At 28.6% G+C, this 20,434-nt stretch overlaps 2 protein-coding genes across 2 annotated transcripts; one reads left to right on the forward strand and one right to left on the reverse strand.

Annotated features, from left to right (window-relative positions):
- Positions 1-14,407: 14,407 nt before the first annotated feature.
- Positions 14,408-14,603, reverse strand: BDBG_17123 (uncharacterized protein; the record flags this gene model as incomplete). The annotated part of the gene is made up of 1 exon (XM_031724908.1): positions 14,408-14,603. A coding segment is annotated over one exon (194 nt), but the record flags the coding sequence as incomplete, so codon positions are not given.
- A 1,378-nt stretch (positions 14,604-15,981) lies between these two features.
- Positions 15,982-16,266, forward strand: BDBG_17124 (uncharacterized protein; the record flags this gene model as incomplete). Its single annotated transcript, XM_031724909.1, has 1 exon — positions 15,982-16,266. A coding segment is annotated over one exon (285 nt), but the record flags the coding sequence as incomplete, so codon positions are not given.
- Between the last annotated feature and the right edge of the window lie 4,168 nt (positions 16,267-20,434).

Raw genomic sequence — 20,434 nt, forward strand, 5'->3', positions numbered from 1 at the left:
ACTGCACTGAAGCCTTCTTACAGAGAGAAGACAAAGAAATCACAGAACTCTGTAAACTCAACTCAGCAGTATTCTGAGCAGAGCTCAGACATGTTATAAGAGAGAAACTATAGATTAAGCTTCTCAGAGTCACTGTTCTCAGAATTAAGCTCTTCTCAAGATTCTCTCTGAATGATTACACAGAGTCATATATCATTATATTGACTGAAAGAGAGAGTGGCATTGTGACAGCAGTGAGAGAGACAGAGAAAGAATCAGTCATGAATAAACTGACTGACAGAAGAGATGACATCTCACTGCAAGATATGACTACTACTGTCACAGCTGTAAGAGAAGCAGAAGAAGAAGAAGATATGATAATAAGAGTGATACTCTCACAGCTCATTAATATCATTATCTTCATCTTTAACCTGGCTTTCTTAACCGTTACAGAGACTGCAGTTACATCATGAAGACATTTATTACTCACTAGAAAATGTCAGAATAAGCCTCTTATTATCTCTTAAGAACAATACTCTCATGCACTCACTATTGCAGATAAGAGAGAAGGAGAAGAAAAATATATCATAGAGAAGAAAAATCTTTTCAGAAAAATTCTGTCACTACTGTTAGCTTTATCTCTAAAATACATCACTTTTGTAGAGAATTTCATATATAGAATAGAATATGATAAGAGATCTGTAAGCTACTTATTAACTATATTTTCTACATTTCAAATTGATATATAACAAATTCACTTATTACATATTTGATTTAAACAGAGATAAGAAAAGAAGATTTACACAGTAGAGAAACTCATCTATTTCTTTATATCACACACAGCATATACACTGTTAAAATCAGTTGACAACTATTACTATACAATAAAGATAATTTCTAATTCAGTAATCTTAAGAATATCAGAACTATGCTCTTAAGAGAGAGAATATTATCATATCTCTAGTCATGTTAAAACTCTGATACAGTTTTATATAACTCATTACTTTCATGCAAATAATTTCATTCATTTCACAGACTATTTAAACTCATTTTCAATCACTCTATAACATTATTCAGATATAATATAGAAAGATTCAATTAATAAATATAAGAACTCTGCTTCTATACAAGATCAGCAGATTACTCTTTCATAGCAGTAAGACACTGCTGAGATATCACTTCAGCTATTCTCACTTATAAAATAGAAGAGAAGTATTCACTCATTGTCTATATAGAATAGCTAGATACTGACTTCTTATCAAAGAAGTCAGTAATTCATTTTTATCTTCTATAGAAATATATACAAGAGTTACTGCATTTCTCATACAATCTTCTTAGTATACTAAGTATCATATCTGTAATATTCTCACAATAACTTTGTAGCTCACAAGCTCACTATTTAAGTAAGATAGTCAAGCTCATCTCTACAGCTTTTCAAACAACTACCTCTATGTAATGCTGCTGACTAGCCACCGCTTCGGTTCTGTTATATTAAACTGTGTATCACTCTGAGACTAATGATGCATCAGAATAAACAATTTAAACAGTGAAGAATTATCTTTGTAAGTTCTGTAATTATTTTTAAGATAACTGATATGATCTTCTTCTACACACTGAAGTCACTATCAATGACTAAGATTTCATTTTAACAGATGTAAGTGTGTTCTTTCTTACACATAAATATTATATAGAAGTATTGAATCTTTATAGTTTAATTCAGATTGCTGATAATATAGTAATAAAGTTCTGAGATATCTGTAACTGAGTAGAAGTCTTCATGACAAGTACTAAACAAGATTAAGAAGATTAAATCAATGTTCACTGAGACTCTGCTGAGTAATATAAGATAGAAGATATGATATGATTGAATCTTAAGAATATATAGATTACATGCTCATCTCATACACTAGATTAGACTGGCCGCTGAGACCATGAATTTCACGTTTGATCTCATTTGGTCTGATCTCATACATTTCTTGGCGTGAATCCCGCTGGGACTAGCTATCAAAAAAACATGTAAAGTGACTATATATCAGATCTTAAAATGAAACCATGACTTGAAAAAAATGAGAAAGTGATCTCATTTAATCTCATTTAGTCTCATTCTTGACATAAAGTTACTATTTTTAGACATTTTAAGGTTTTTTTTAGACTATTTTTAATTTTTTAAAAAGTAACACTTTTTGATAACACTCAAATGAGATTTAAAGTCATTTAAAGCAATAAAAATAATTTAAATTGAGAAGTGAAAATCATGGTCTCATTTGAAAAATATGACAAGAGTAGATAGTAAGTCTCACTGAGACAGTATGAAACTACTATCTAATGTTAAAACCGTGTAATGGAATCAGTCGAATTGGTAATGAGACTATCAAAAAATCTGGTCCTGGTCTCAGACACGGTCACACGGTCAGTCTACACTAGATCACTGCTATATTAAATATAAGATAATAGAAGTTCTTGACAGTTACAACTACTGTCTTGACATACTATCAGAGATTCATAATATCTTTCATACAAGCTTGCTCTGTCACACTGTCACTGATCTATTTTCTTCTCAACTGATTTTTAACTGACAGTCATCAGAGATCATAGAAGAAGATAATGAACTTAAATAAGAGATTAAAGATATTCTCAATGAGAGACTCTGCAGCTGTGACTGATAATATCTTGTGAAATAAGTCAGCTATAATTGTCTGATCTGAATAATGAGTTTCATATTATCTGAGACTGTGACTCTGAACTGATGAGAACTACACATGACCTTACTTCAGAAAAGAGAGGGCTAATGTGACAGGCTGTGTCTGATTAATTATATAGACTATTTCATTACACTTCATAGATTTCTGCATTCTCACTGAAAGTTCTGATTCTCAGTCACTGATTCTCAGTTAAAAGACTTATGAAATTTCTATTCTTTCACTCTGAAGCTTCACTGTGTATACTACTATATACACATATAAATATTCACTCTAATCACTGATTCTCACACTTTCTCTTTCCTTTTCTTCTCTAATATTTTCTACTTTTGTATTATAAGATCTATATATTATACTGATCTATTGAGAGTAGATCTCTTCCAAGTATATTACTATAGTAAAACTAAATAATCTTTTATAGAGTACTATACTGTAGTAGCTCTACTAGATCTCTCTTACTAAGTTAATATCTACACTTCTTAAGATTAAATAGAGAAGAAATAAGACTTATATATTAAATTAGTCTAAGACTACTACAATGTCAACTATCAGAGATTTGAATAAGTAGATATTAGAGATGTGAAAACAGTGAAATACAATTCTCTAGTAAGTAATAATCTTTAATAACACTTTATATTATATAGAACTATAATACTCACTTTAAAACAGAACTTATATACACTAATTATAACTGAAAATCAGATAAAACTATATACTTATAAAACTAAATTTAACTACTATTTTCAAGATAATCTGATAAATTTGTACACTAAATTAATTCTAAAGTTATAAAAGATTGTTAAGAGTATATATTTAACTGTTATACTGATGATATATAATATTCTGATAATTTCATTAACAGAGATAAGAATGAAGTGAAAGTTTAACTCAAGTTGAGATATTTATTACTATTACTGAGAATAATTATAAGAAGAAATAATTAAGAAACTTATAATTATAAAATATAGAATTATTAGATAGTTTAATATCTCTAAATCTCTGATCATAGTATATCAGAAAAGTGTAGTTTTTATAAAAAAGTTAAGAATAAACTTATATAAGAATGTATTTAGTTAATATTATTATTATTCTTCAATTATAGATGTATACAGTCAGAGACTATAATATCTACCTGAGAACTTTTAGTTCTCAGAGTTTTTTCTATATCTATAAAGTTAACTATTATACATTTACCAATTTCAGATATGTAAAATAAGAAAATTTTAGCTCAGAATACAAAAACTATTTACAAATTACAGTATTTTAACATCTTCTAATACTTTGAAATCATTTGATAATATCATGACAAAAGAAAAGAGAACATAGTCTTAAAGATAGACACATTAAATAGATAGATAGAAAAGAACAGAAATGAAAAAGTAAAGTAAAAAGAGACTATAATAAAATAAAATTATTAAAAGATAGTGTATAGCTGTTTTAACAGACTATATCTGATTAATTTTCACTGCTTCATATTCAGATATTTCTAAATTCAGTCATTTTCTTATAGCTGCTTGATTTTCTGATAGAAAGTCTATTAAGTATTTAATTTCTAACTCAGTTGAGAATAAGAATCTTATATTTAATTAATTTAAATCATACTTCTTCTTCAGTCTAGCTCTGAGACTATTGTATAATGCATAATGTACTACAATATACTCAGAATTTTCATTTGCATTGCAGAATGAGCAATCTGTTGAATCAAATCTATCATCAAATCTTTGTATATAGAATTTGAAATAATCATGTTCTAGTTTCAGCTGAATTATAGATGAAAATATTTTCTTTTTACATTTAATTAAACAAGATTTTCACTTAGGTTTTGTTTCAAATCTTGAATAATATATACTCTTCTTTTATTTCTATCAGCTTTTATTTCACTTATTTAAACAAGATTCTTTTATCTTTCTCTTTATAAAAGATCAGAACACTATTTTTGAATAAATCTGCTTAATTCTGAACTCTTTTTTACTGCTGAATCAGTCAATTCATTGCTATGAATGTTCATATGAGCAGGAACTCACTGCAGATGAATTATCAGTTTTGATATTCTTCTCTTTTGAATTTTTATAACAGAATTTAAAATCAGTTCAAGATTTATTTAACTATTATAAATCAATGTATTTAGTTATTTTAAAAGTATTATTAATAATTGTTATTAAATTTTAATTATATAAGTAATCACTGCATAAACTAAATGAGACTGAATTTAATCTTCAGTCTTAGTCTTATTCTGATTTTGAAAGAATAATTATCTTTTACTATTTATTCTGAGAAATTACTCTTATTTCACTATTCTTGAATTAAATCCAGTCATTTTTCACATTATTTCTGAAAGAAATGATTCATTTTCAGCTTTTTTTAATACTCAGTTCTGATAAGACTCATACTAAGAAATGTATGAGATCAGATTAAATGAGATTAAATGTGAAATTCATGATTTCATCAGTCAGTCTATCTTAATATAATCTCAACACCTGTATTTTCTTCTGTATAATTAAAACTTGACCTGTATTTAACATTATATAGAAACTCATTATAAGCTCTGCTTATATATAAGTATAATAAAAGAATAATAATAATAATAATAATTAATTAATCTTATTACACAGTATTAAAATTAGATAGTAGTCTTATACTGTCTCAGTATGTAAGAGGCCTACGCCGAATAGATCGGTATTATATTGATAGGTCTTATATAACAAAGATAAAAATGTTAAAGAAGAAAAGAAAGAGAAGGTGCGAGAATCAGCAATCAAGGTGAATATTTATACATGTATGTAGTGGCATACACAGTGGAGCTTCAGAGTGGAAGAATATACACGCGTTCATAGTGACTGAGAATCAGTGATCAGCTATGGCTGAGAATCAGAGTGTATACTACGCATGTTTGTAGTGGCCGCGGATTAGTGATCAGGAATGAAAGAATCTATGAAGTGTAATGAAATAGTCTATATGATTGATCAGGCACAGCCCATCACATTAGCTTTCTCTTTTCAGAAGCAGTTCTCATCAGTCAAGAACTGCTGTTTTGAATAACACAGAACTCAGAGTTCAGGTCAGTTGATTGTAGCTGACTCATTTCATAAAATATTATCAGCTGCAGCTGCAGAATCTCTCATTGAGAATATCTTTAATCTCTCACTCAAGCTCATTATCTTCTTCTATGATGTCTGGTGACTGTTAGTCAGAAGTCAGCTGAGAAGAAAATGAATCAGTGACAGTGTAATGAAGTAAGCTTGTATGAAATATATCATAGATCTCTAATAATGTGTTAAGACAGTAGTTATAACTATCTAGAACTTCTATCACTTTATATCTGATATAATGATAGTCTAGTGTATGAGATGAATATATGATTCATATATTCTTGAGATTCAATCATACATGGTCTTCTATTTTATACTGCTCTGCAGAATCTTGTCAGATGTTAATTTAATCTTCTTAATCTTGTTTTGTAATTATCATGAAGATCTCTACTCAGTCATAGATGTCTCAGAGCTTTATTACTATATTATCAGTGATCTGAATCAGACTGTGAGAGTTCAGTGTGAACTGTGTAATCTTTAGAAGATTCAACACTTTCATGTGATATCTGTATATAAGAAAGAACAGGCTTATATCTATTGAAACAGTATCTTAATCATTGAGAGCAATCTCTGTATATAGAAGAAGATCATGTCAATCATCTTATAAGTAATTACAGAACTTATGAAGATAATTCTTTACAGTCTGAATTGTCTGTTCTGATATATTATCAGTCTCAGAGTGATAGACAGTTAACAGACAGTGTATAATCTTGAGAACTTGACAGATTCTTATTCAGAGAGTGCTTATGAATTGACAGCTCTGATCTGATACTATAAATCTCAGCAATTTATATATTTGATAGAATAAGCTCTGTAGAAAAGCTTCAGTGACTTATTCAGTATTCATATTATTACAAGATTTCAATATTACATCTATTAATTCATAATAATCAGAATATTTTTACATTTCTTACTCTCAGATAGATTAACAGTGAAGTCAATTACTACATCTTATCAGATTTTATCAGAGATATTGAGTGATTTTAATAGATCTTTTCTACAGTTCTTTCATAAGATAATAGAAGAACAGTGATTACAGTTTCAGACAAAGTGTCTGATACTGTTTAATATCTCAGATTAGTAAAACTCTCAGAAGATCATTCTATACAGTTATTCACAGTCTGAATAATCAGTTATATATAAATCATGCATCTCTTGTATTATCTGAGTGTGTAAGAGTTCAGAGTGAGAGACTCAGCATTATTCACAGAATTGTAGAGTGTTATTATCATCAATTGAACACTCTAAGATATCAGTTCTTATATATAGTTCTGAGAAGAATCAGAGTGCTTCTTAACATACTGCTTTGATAAGTGCTTGAAGAAGTACATCAGTTTGAACTGTTATATATTATAATTCATTCAGTGTAGATTCAGAAGAAGTTGAGATATCAGTATCAGTGATGATTTGAAGAGAGAGTGTTCTAATCAGAGAAGTGTGTATAGTATCATGAGTTATTTCATCTTGATCAACTAATATCTTCAGATCTAGAAGCTAGTGTTCTCAGTTCATTCAACAGATATCTGTTACATTGAAAGACATATCTTACTCTTGTTATGAAAGAGTATCTGTCATTGAGTTCTGACTGCTAGAATGATAGTGTATTGTAAAATAAAAGCAGCTTAGAAACTCAGATTATTATATCTATTATTCAGTAAGTTTACAGATAGTTATAAAGTATTTGAGATTCTTATAATTTATAACTATCTCAAATTCAGAAATACTTCAGAGTTCAGAGTCTCATTCTTCTAAACAGTGTACAATTGTGAGAAGTTTCTTATTATAGATCTCATAATTGCATTCAGTGAGACTTAGTTTCTTAAACATGAAGACATATGATTGTAGAATATCTTCATTATTATATTATAATATCACTTCTTCTGTTACATAGTCAGAGAAATCAGCTTCAATAACTATTTCATAATCAGAATCAAATATTATCAGCAGAGAAGTATTAATGAATATCTTCTTTATCTATATAAATACAGCTTTGATATCTGCTGATCATTGAAATACTGAGTCTTTCTTAGTGAGGTCTGTAAGTGATCTCACAATATCTGAGAAGTTTTATATAAATTACTGATAGAAGTTAATAAATCTGATAAAGCTTTATACATCTATCACAGTACACAGAGCTTCTCATTCAAGAATGATAAAGACTTTCTCAGAATTCATTTGAATTCTCTTATCAGCTTCTATAATAAAACTCAGATATTTAATACTCTTGACTTCAAAATCACACTTATCAGTATCTATTGATAGTTCTGCTTCTTATAGCTGTTATAATATCTTTCATACATATTCTTGATATTCTTTTCTGAATTTATTAGTGAAGATGAGAATGTCATTCAGATAAGCAGATACAAACTTATTAAGAAAATCTTAGAGTACTCAGTTGATATACTTCTGAAATATACTAAGAGTGTTAGTCAGTTCAAAGAGTGTGACTATTCATTCAAAGAGATTATAATATGTTTGAAATACTGTAAGTCATTTATCTTCTTCAGTGATACAAATCTTATAATTAGAGCAGATATCAATCAAATTCAATTTAATATGAATAAAACTGAGTTAATTCATTTCTTTCCTAGATTCAATGAGAAAGAACTATCTCTAACTCTTTTAAATAGAGAGATTAAACCCAGTGTAAATGTCAAATGATTAGAAGTATGGTTAAACTCCAAGTTGAATTTTAAATATCACATTCAACAAAGAACTGTCAAGGCAGAAAGACTATTGAACAACATAATCAGACTATCAAATACAGAGAGAGGTCTATCCTTCCAGGCTATGAGACAGTTATATGTAGCCTGTATTACATCAGTAGCTGATTATGAAGTTCAAGTTTAATGAAATAATCAAGAGAATTTCACTGAACTCTTTCAAAGTCTGCAAAACAGAGTCTTGAGAAGAATTCTAGAAGCATTCAAATCATCTTCTATTAAAGCAATGGAAATTGAAGCTTCAATTCCTCCTCCTGCTATTAGATTTGAAAAGGCCTGTATGAACTATGCACTGAGAGTTATAAAGATGAGCTCAAATCATATAATCAGAGAAAGAGTCTCTTCTTTATTTCCATTAATTAACTCTGGAAATGAACTGGATTGGAATAGATTTCTTGATTGAAATGAAAATAATTCTTCAAAGAAAATGCCTTCTCAACTTTACAGACTATACTCTCTGATTAAAAATCAATTTTCTTCTTTAAATGTTGAAAAAGTGAATCATGAGAAGTTATCTCTCTGGAGAGAAAAGCTTGAATCTCTTATAGACTTACAAATAAGTGAACTATCAAAAGAGAAAGAATATGAACAGCATTTAAAGAGAATTTCTACAATCAATATAAAAGACTCTATTCTGATTTATTCAGATGACTCAAAAAATGAGAACCTGAATAGATTAGATGCAGGCATTGCTTATACTGAAGATAATATCAATTTTATCTCAGATTTCTAGAATCTAGGCTATGAATCTGAAGTCTTTGATACTGAACTATTTGCAATAGTGAAAGCTTTCAAACTCATAGAAATAAAATCTCATAAAAGAGGAAATAGTTTGAAAGAGGCATGAATATTCTCTGATAGTCAAGCTGCTTTAAAAAGACTTAGAAATAGTCAGATTCATAATGATCAAATGAATCTTGAACTGATCTTAAACTCTGTTTTGAAAATTCAAAAGAGAAGAATATCAAAGCTGATAATTCATCTGCACTGAGTTCCTGCTCATATGAATATACATGGTAATGAATTGGCTGATTCAGCTGCAAAAAAGGGTGCAGAATTAAGCAGATCTATTCAAAAAATTGTGTCCTGGTCTTTTATAAAGAGAAAAATAAAAGAATCTTGTTTAGATAAGTGAAATGAAAGCTGGCAGAAACAAAAGAAGAGTATACATTATTCAAGATTTGAAATAAAACCCAAGTGAAAATCTTGTTCAATTAAATATAAAAAGAAAATATTCTCATCTATAATACAGCTGAAACTAGGACATGGCTATTTCAAATCTTATATACAAAGATTTGATGATAGATTTGACTCAATAGAATGCTCATTCTGCAATGCAAATGAGAATTCTGAGTATATTGTAATACACTGTGCATTATACAATAATCTCAGAGCCAGATTGAAAGAGAAGTATGATCTAAATCAATTAAATATGAGATTCTTATTCTCAACTGAGACAGGAATTAAATACTTAATAGACTTTCTATCAGAAACTCAAGCAGCTACAAGAAAATGGCTAAATTCAGAATTATCTGAATATGAAGAGGGGGAAATCAATCAGATATAGTCTGTTAAAACAGCTATACACTATCTTTTAATAATTTGTTTTGTTACAGTCTCTCTTTACTTTATCTTTTTCTTTCAATTTCTTTCTATCTATCTATTTAATGTGTCTATCTTTAAGACAGTGTTCTCTTTCTCTTTTCCTTTGTCATGATATTGTCAAATGGTTTCAAAGTATCAGAAGATGTTAAAACACTGCAATTTGTAAACAGTTTTTGTATTCTGGGCTGGAATTTTCTGATTTTGCATATCTGAAATTGATGAATGTATAATAGTTAACTTTACAGATATAGGAAAAACCCTGAGAACTAAAAGTTCTCAGGTAGATGTCATAGTCTCTGACTGCATACATCTATAATTGAAGAATAATAATAATAATAACAAATCTTATAAAATACAGTGATGACATTTAGTATTATAAATTATTGAGCTCACTCAATTCATGCTAGAGTTTCATTGATGAGAGATAAGAGATATCAATCTTTCTTTGTCAATCTGTTCAGATCTCAGTAGTTCACACAGAATCAGAGTTCTTCATCTGATTTCTTTACAAAGAGAATAGAGGCTGCAGTGGAAGAGTTACTAATATATATAAATTCTTTATTCAATAGATCATTGAGTGTCTTTTGAAGAAGAAGAAGTTCATCTCAGAACATGTTATAAAGAGAATCTCATGATAATTTGAAGTTCTTATCATTCTTTTTCTCTAACTTGATACTGTGATTCACTTCAGAATCTTATAAGAGAGATATATTTATAATATTATCTTATCAGAAGATATCTAGATATTCATGATATTATTGAGAAAGTTTTGTATAAGAATCTGTTATTATAATACAGAATAACTTTTCTAGAGCCTTTTTAATATTGATCAGACTGATGAAATAGATTGATATATAATTCTATTATCAGTGAACTTATTAATGACTCTGTCAGTAATTTTAATGATGACTTCTTTTTCAGAGTATATTATATGTATTGACAGAGATCTGTGTCAGATTCATAATCTTGTGAATGTCATCTTTGTGAACTCTATTATTGTTAGAGAATATCAAGCTTCTGTTTCAAGTATTTAATAAGATACCTTGTTCAGATAGTCAGACAAGTTCTAATATAAGATTGTAATCAAGATTATCAACTTTATATATATAGATATCTTCACATTGATGTCCTCTCACATCTATGATCAGCTTTATTATATAATAAGTACAAACATCTTTCAGATTATCAAATTCTGTGAGGAGTTGAGAGTTAGATAAAGAAATATACTGAAGATTATAATATCTTACAACTGAAGATTTTATCATTGTATAGTAGTATAGACTGCTATCTATCATGACTTTCATATTATACATATTATCAATCATAGTAGATACAAGAATCACATTTATTATCATCTTCTCTTTAAATTATTATTATTCAACCTCTTCAAGCTTCTGTTTATAAATTTGAATAGAAGCTAATGTTTTCTCTATTTCACTGAGATATTCTTATAGTTATTCTCTGAATCTTTCTCTAATATAATGTGATTGATATGAACAGATGCTGATTCATTCTTTAAACAAGAAGACACTGCTCTTTCTCTTGAGTATGAAGGTACATAGATTAATCAGCAGTTGAAAGCAATGTATTCTGATCAGTTACAGTTGATATATACTTTATATTAACATTGATTGATGACTTCTTCAGAAGTAATCTCAGAGACTCAGAAGCCTGTTTGAATGACAGAAACTCTTACTTATGTATAGACATTTGAATCTATTCAGTTTATAGTATCTGCATCATTGTTATTCTTTAATACAGATATATAAGTGACTGAGATGTAACATCTTCTATCACTGTTCTGTATACTCTTAAGCTTGATAAGACAGTCATTCAATGTTCAGAGCTGTGTGTAAAAGTCTTCATAAGTCTGATCTTCATCTACACTTACAAGAGTCTGTAAGAGTTTGAAAGTTAATATCTTCTTAAGCATACTAATCTTTATTCAATTCTTTCAAGATTGATCATCTGCTTCTAGAATCTTGATATTGAAGTCAGAGATGAATATTGTAAGAGAAGTATTTCTCTATTAAATACTCTGTAATTAATTTAATACTTTCTATTGCATGACAGTGTCTTGAAACAGAATATCAAGATATCTCATGATATTATCAGATATTCACAATGCTGATTCACATGCTTTCATTTATGAATGAAACTTCTATTTTATATAATTCTTCAATCATTCATTGATATATTAATCTTGATTAATTAATAAACTGATGAAATCTTCATCTATACTCAGTTTTGTAAGTATTTCCATTCTTCATGATGAGTAGAGAGTGAGATTAGAAGTATTGAAATATATAAGAGCATCTAAGTGTTCTTTCAGTACTTTTATATTTGATTCTGTAGATGTTGAAATTGTATGAGTTAATTATTGAATCTCTTTGTATTGAAGTTGTTGAGTTGTATACATATCTGCTATCTGTTACTGTTGTAATTTCAACATTACTTGAAGTCACTGTGACATCATGTCTATGCTTGTGTTCAAGAGTTTTATATTATTATTAGACATGATTATATCAATCATTGAATGTATGATATCTGTGAAATCTGAAGAAGTGTAATTATATTCTCATACATCTGAGTATCAGAACTCTCAGATCTTTCACTGATATTCTCTTATAAGATCTTATTCTCTTTATAAGATCTTGTTACAGAGTCAGAGTGACTGATAAGTAAGCTTCTATCTAAGAACTTAATATCTGTTTAACTGTTTAACTATTTCTCTATTTCTTATATATTGTTACATGTTCAGGTATCTCTTAATGAATAATCATTTCTAATAAGAAGATAATGAATGTTTTTATAGTATAAGAGGCCTATGCTGAATAGATCAGTATTATATTGATAGGTCTTATATAATAAAGATAAAAACATTAAAGAAGAAAAGAAAGAGAAAGTGTGAGAATCAGTGATTGAGATGAATATTTATACATGTATATGATGATGTACATGGTGGAGCTTCGGGGCAGAAGAATATACACGTGTTCATAGCAGCTGAGGATTGGTGATCGGGAATGGCCGAGAATCGGAGCGTACGCTACGCGCGTTCGTAGCGGCCGCGGATCAGTGATCGGGAATGGAAGAATCTATGAAGTGTAATGAAATAGTCTATATGATTGATCGGGCGCAGCCCGTCACACAGTAAGACTCACTATCTACTCTTATTACATTTCTAAAATAAGATTATCATTTTCACTTCTCAATTTAAGTTCATTTTATTACTTTAAATAACTTTAAATCTTATTTAAGTGTTATTAAAAATCATTACTTTTTAAAAAATTAAAAATAGTCTAAAAAACATCTTAAAATGTGTAAAAATAGTAACTTTATACTAAGAATGAGACTAAATGAAATTAAATAAGATCAGTTTCTTATTTTTTCTAAGTTATAGTCTTATTTTAAAATCTGATAAATAGTTACTTTGTATATTTTTTTAATAATTAGTCTTAGTGAGATTCATACTAAGAGATGTATAAGATTAGATTAAATGAGATTAAATATAAAATTTATAGTCTTATCAGCTAGTCTAAAAATAATTATTAATATTATTATTCTTTTATTATACTTATATACAAGCAGATAGACTGACCATGTGACCGTGTCTGAGACCAGGATCAAACTTTACAGTTGTCACATTGCCTAAAAGTATTACTTCTGGTCATGATTTGTGTTCATCACATTGATCTCAAATCCTGTTATTTCAAATATTAAAGATTTCAGATTCACTTTTCAAATAAAAATCTAGTCTCAGATAAAGAATATATTTGAATTCTTAGTCACATTTTCATTCTGATCTCATTATTGAAAATGGTATTAAATGAGACTATGAAATCATTTCTCACTTACATAATATCATAACATAGTGCTCATTTGTTGAAAATTCAACAGAGAGTATTATCAAATATTATTACTTTTCTAAACACAGATCATAATTAATATCATTTTAATTAAAAAAAAAATGTAAAATACAAAAAATAACAAAAAAACAAAAAATAAAACAAGAAAAAATCACAACAAAAGAAAAAAAAAAAAGAAGAGAAAGAAAAAAAGAGACAGAAAGAGAAAGAAAAACAAAAAAAAAAAAGAAAAGAAAAAGAAAAAAATAAAAAATAAAAATAAAAAAAAATCAAGATTACAGAGCTGCAGTATTCTTAAAATACTCACTTCTCAGAGTTTTCACAATATTCATCATTAACTGTGTATCTCTCATAGTGAGAATAACACAGCTGTAATGAGTCATTGTCTTAACATCATCTAATAAATAATCAGTATATATCTATATAAATGTGAATAATTAGAAAACATATACTTAAAAAGTGTGATCAGAGTGAACTCTGCTATCACTTGAATAACATCAAGAACAGAACACTGGAATTGATAATTTCTCTCATCAATTTCACAGACAAGGTGTGTGAAGATGATCTTGAGAAATATAAGATTCTCTGACTTCTGATAGAAACAGATCTCACAGAGAGACTCTATTTTCATTATATCAGAGACTGAGTATTATTAAAAAGTGTTACTTCAATACACATGCACTTACTATGACAATTCATTCTCTGCATATATAACTGAGAGTTGTGACTTTCTTACACTGCACAGCTCTCTCTGAGATACTGCTGCCAGTTTGTAACTCATACAGTCTCTCAGTTCAGCACATGCTGCGCATATGCAGTCCTGCATACTGAGGCTGTGTTAGTCATTATAACCTGATGTGATACTCACTTTTCACAGGCCATGTTTCATTTGATTGAGGAAGAGAGGGAATGTAACTGCTGTTTTATTTAAGAGAGAATGAATAATTAAATCTGTAGAAGATAATTTAATTTCTTCTGTATTTGAAATTTGATTAGTCTATACTCTTTAATTTGAGGGTTTCTGAGAGTGTTTTAATAGTTTTCATATCAGCTTGAAATTAGTGATTGATTGAAGAAGAGAAAAGAGAGAAGAAAGAAATGAGAATAACTTATCTTTATGATATAAAAACAGAGAATTGCTGCAATCATTTATTCTAGTAACAAAGATCTGTTTTCTGCATGTATCTCTGATACAGATTATATGATAACTGTATATAAAGAATATCAACAGTGCATGCATTGAATGAAGATGATATTGCTATGTAACACTGTAGCTGTTTCTGTATATTGCTGAAAGCTGTTAATATTTTCTTTGAGTCTCTTTATATTTAATAAGTCAGTAATATATTTCAATGCACTTCTTCTTTCATCATCATCATCATCATTATTATCATTATTATCATTATTACTATTATTATTATTATTATCATTATTATCATCATCATCATCATCATCATCATTATTATTATTATTATATCATTTCTAGTCATCTCTTCTGTCTTTATCTCTCTTTAATACTCACTGAAACCAATCATGTCATTCTTCTTCAAATATTCTGCGGTTCTGCAGATCATCAAGGCATGTGAGCACTATCACAGATTGAAGAAAGAGAAGAAGAAGACATTTAAGTAAGAGAAGACAGATCACAAGGCACATTATAATGTCTTGAAGAGGCTTCATAAGAGAGTAGAATGATAATGATTTTAAGTAATACTTCTGATAGATTTAGACTGAACTAAGTATAGAAATAATGTGAATGACACTGCCTGTGAGAGATTGAAGAAGAAGACAGTGAAGAGTCTCATACAGCAGTGATGAAATCAGAAGAAGTTCTGAGAATGATTTGAGACTAAGATGAAGAGAGAAAGAGAGAAGAAGAGTATTACTATAAATAAGCAGCAGCAGAAGAAGATTGAGAAGGTATTAAAGTGAGAGATAAAGAAGTCAAAACTGATAAGTTTTTTATTTATTAAGAGATAATGATTTTTAATAACACTTCTGTTCTCTAATTGATTAGCAGGAGCTGACAGAGAAGAAGGGGATTGAGGTCTTATTCAGGTCTCAAATGCACTTCATAATTCAGGATATTGAGAAGGCAGCCCTGCTCTCTGAGCATGTCAATCTGCTTGCTGCTGAGGTGGAACCTGAGACAGCAGACCAGAAAATGTGGGATTTTGAGACACAGATTGACCTGGCTGAGAAGAAGCAGCAGAAACCCTTCTCTGAAAAGGCAGTGAAGAGAGATTTTGAGATGATTATCATCTCAGATAAGAAGAAGAAGAAGGAGAAGAAGAATGAGAAGTGAATTGTAAAGAATGATAAGAAGAATGAGAAAGAGAAGAAAGATAATAAGTAGAAAAAGTTTTTTTCTTTTTATATTAGTTAGTTATAAGTTCATAATTATTAATAATTGAAATTAATTTTGAGTTTTTAAAAATTATTGTACAAGTTGTAATCAAGTCAGGAACAATATATATATATATATATATATATTTAACTATCATGATTCACAAATCACTATAATATATAAGTATCAACATTTTTTCAACATTGATATTTACAATATTAATATATTTTTAATGATATTATCTGATAATGCAATTTAGTAACACTCTTTTTCATAATATTAATATATTTCAAGAAATATGACAGAGATTAATTAAGATTGTTTATTTACTTTTATACATCAATAATATTCAATCTGAGTTAGTACTAAAATTATAACTAAGCTAAGAAACAAGATTATTTTCTCTTATATTAATTCTTCTTATACACATCAGTGATCAGTTATTGAAAATAAATTATTATCTTTCTTAAATTATTATTATATCTTCTGAATTCACTTCTTTCACTTCTTTTACTTCTATTGAAGATTCACAAACTCTTTAAGAAATCACTGTAAATCACAAAGTCTATATTATTTACAATTCAACATAGAATGCTCTCTTTCAATTATAATGAATAATCACTTCATTCTTCATATCTGATTTCAGGTCATGAAATTTATGAAAAACTCAATACAAATATCAAGATAAACTATGAAATAATTATCAATAGATTGTATTACAGATTACTGAAGAGTCATCTCTCTGCTACAATCACTGTAACTTCATTCAGAAACATTCATCATGAACTGATTATAGCTCTGAAGAAATTTTCTGACATCTGAAGTCATCAGAATGCAGATAATAAAAGAAAAATAATCAGAAAATTACTACTAAGCTGGTAAGTTACTCTATCAGATAATGATTTTTAATAACACTAACTTTCTAATTTGAAGAAAATCATGTAAAAATGACTCTATATCAGTACTCTGATTTCATAACTCTTATCTGATAACTTCTGTGAATAATTACTTTATATATATATATCTCTGAATCTTTCTCTTCAATCAATTAAAAATCCTGAATTCTGAACACTTCTTCAAATGCTTAATTCAAATCTTCATATTTCACATTGATTCTGTCTTCAGTTCAATCTCAAGATACACTACAAAGTCAATATATAATATCTAGAATCAGAGTTGAAGAATCATCAAAGAGTATCTCTCACAGTGAATACATGAACTAGTACAAACAATCTTGCATTTATAAGAGTTACATGTTATTACATTGATGAGAACTGAACTTATTGAGAGACATTAATTGAATTTGAATCATTGATCAGTAGTCATACTGAAGATTATATGGCAGAGATATTAATAACTGTGATTAAAAATAACTATTGAGATATTAGTCTCAGTCTTCTTACAATTACAACTGACAATGCTGCAAATAACTACACTATGATGAAGAGCTTGAAGCAAAAATTGACTTTGTATTTCTGAAATGATAAACAAGGTCATATTTTCTGCATTGCTTATGTGGTTCAACTTGTGATATAAACACTGATAAAGAATCTTAACATTGAGACAAAGAATAATGAGATGACTGATTCTTGAGATGAGAATGAGATGAAAGTGATTACTCAAGTAACTTTTGCATTCACTTTGCAAAAGATAATGTTTTTTGATAACACTTTTTAATATTGCTTTTTGATAACACTTTTTGATAATGCTACTGTTAATTTTGAATAGATTGACTAATAATTTAAATATCATAGATTTAAAACATTGTTAATGTGATTTGTATCTCTTCTAAACAATAACAACAATTCTATGATATTCAATAAATAAACAAATCAGTCACATCACTGAATATGATACAGAATATTAGAACACAGTGAAGTTCAATATATAAGATAACTGTTCAGACTCTTCAATTGTGTCAGACAATTAATCATTGAGTGCAACACTCTGATCAGGAAAAGATTCAGATATTGAAACTTTCTGATATGAAGTGAACTCAGTTGAAATATGTGATTGATTTACTGTTTCAGTTTTATAAGATAATAAAGACAGTCTCAATCACTTATACACCAATGCTGCAGTCAGTCTGGTGAGTGTATAACAGTTTATTTACTCATCTTGAGAAGTAGTTGAATCACTCAAAAAGAAATTCAGTCTGGGATGATGCTATAGCACAGACTATTGTTACTGTAAGAAATAAACTGGCATATTACTACAGCAAAATGAAACAATCTTTTGCAGAGTACTATGCTGTAGCAGCTCTACTAGATCTCTTCTGTTGAGTTAACATCTACACTTCTTAAGATTGAACAGAGGAGAAATAAGACTCATATGTCAAATTAGTCTGAGACTACTACAATGCCAACTATCAGAGATTTGAATGAGCAGATGTTCAAGATGTGAAGACAGTGAAATACAATTCCCTAGTAAGTAATGATCTTTGATAATACTTCATATCATATAGAACTATAATACTAACTTTGAAACAGAACTTGTATACATTGATTGCAACTGAAAATCAGACAAAACTATATACTTGTAAAACTGAATTTGATCACTATCTTCAAGATAATCTGATGAATTTACACACTAAATCAATTCTAGAGTTATGAAAAATTGTTGAGAGTATATATTCAACTGTTGCACTAGACTGACCGTGTGACTGTGTCTGGGACCAGGACCAGATTTTTTGATAGTTTCATTACCAATTCGACTGATCTCATTACACAGTTTTAACATTAAATAGTAGTTCCATACTGTCTCAGTGAGACTTACTGTCTACTCTTGTCACATTTTTCAAATGAGACCATGATTTCCACTTCTCAATTTAAATTATTTTTATTGCTTTAAATGACTTTAAATCTCATTTGAGTGTTACCAAAAAGCGTTACTTTTTAAAAAATTAAAAATAGTCTAAAAAAAACCTTAAAATGTCTAAAAGTAGTAACTTTATGCCAAGAATGGGACTAAATGAGACCAAATGAAACCACTTTCTCATTTTTTTCAAGTCATGGTTCCATTTTAAGATCTGATATATAGTCACTTTACATGTTTTTTTGATAGCCAGTCCCAGCGGGATTCACGCCAAGAAATGTATGAGATCAGACCAAATGGGACCAAACGTGAAATTCATGGTCCCGGCGGCCAGTCTATGTTGCACTGATGATGTGTGATATTCTGACAATTTCATTGACAGAGGTGGGAATGAAGTGAAAGTTCAACTCAAGTCAAGATATTTGTCACTATCACTGAAGACAATTACAAGAAGAAACAATCAAGAAACTCATGATTGTAAAACATGGAATTATCAGACAGTTTAATACCTCTGATCACAGTATATCAGAGAAGTGTAGTTTTCATGAGAAAGTGAAGAATAAACTTGCATAAGAATGTATTTAGTTATTTCATGAGTGTTATCAATAATCATTACCAAATTCTGATTATATAAGCAATCACTGAATGAACTGAATGAGACTGATTTTGACCTTCAGTCTCAGTCTCATTCTGATTTTGAAAGAATGATCATCTTTCACAGTTTATCCTGGAAAATTACTCTCATTTCACTGTTCTTGAATTAAATCTGGTCATTTTTCACACCATTTCTCTCAGAAATGATCCATTTTCAGATTTTTTTGAGGCTTGGTTCTGGTGAGACTCACGCCAAGAAATGTATGAGACCAGACCAAATGGGATCAAATGTGAAATTCATGGTCTCAGCGGCCAGTCTACAAGCAGAGCTTATAATAGTAAGTTCTTACATAATATTAAATACAGATAAAATGCTAGTTATATAGAAGAAAATACAGATATTAAGACTATATTAAAATAATAAAAATATAGAAAGTATAAATAAGTAATAATTTAATATATATAATAATAACTTCTCAGTTCAGAAATATAGAGTAATTTATTATAATAATTTATACATTTCTATATTTATTAAAAATCTGAAATGTATAAGTTTTAGATTTAATATATTCTCTACAGATTTTAAATCTATATATCTTGATTTCTCACACTGAAATAATATTAAATAACTGTATTTGTGACGGGCTGCGCTCAATCAATTATATAGACTATTTTCGTATACTTCATAGATTTTCTACTGCCTATTTTCTAGACTGAC

The sequence above is a fragment of the Blastomyces gilchristii genome (assembly GCF_000003855.2).
Source record: "Blastomyces gilchristii SLH14081 genomic scaffold supercont1.9, whole genome shotgun sequence".
NCBI classification, from domain to species: domain Eukaryota; kingdom Fungi; phylum Ascomycota; class Eurotiomycetes; order Onygenales; family Ajellomycetaceae; genus Blastomyces; species Blastomyces gilchristii.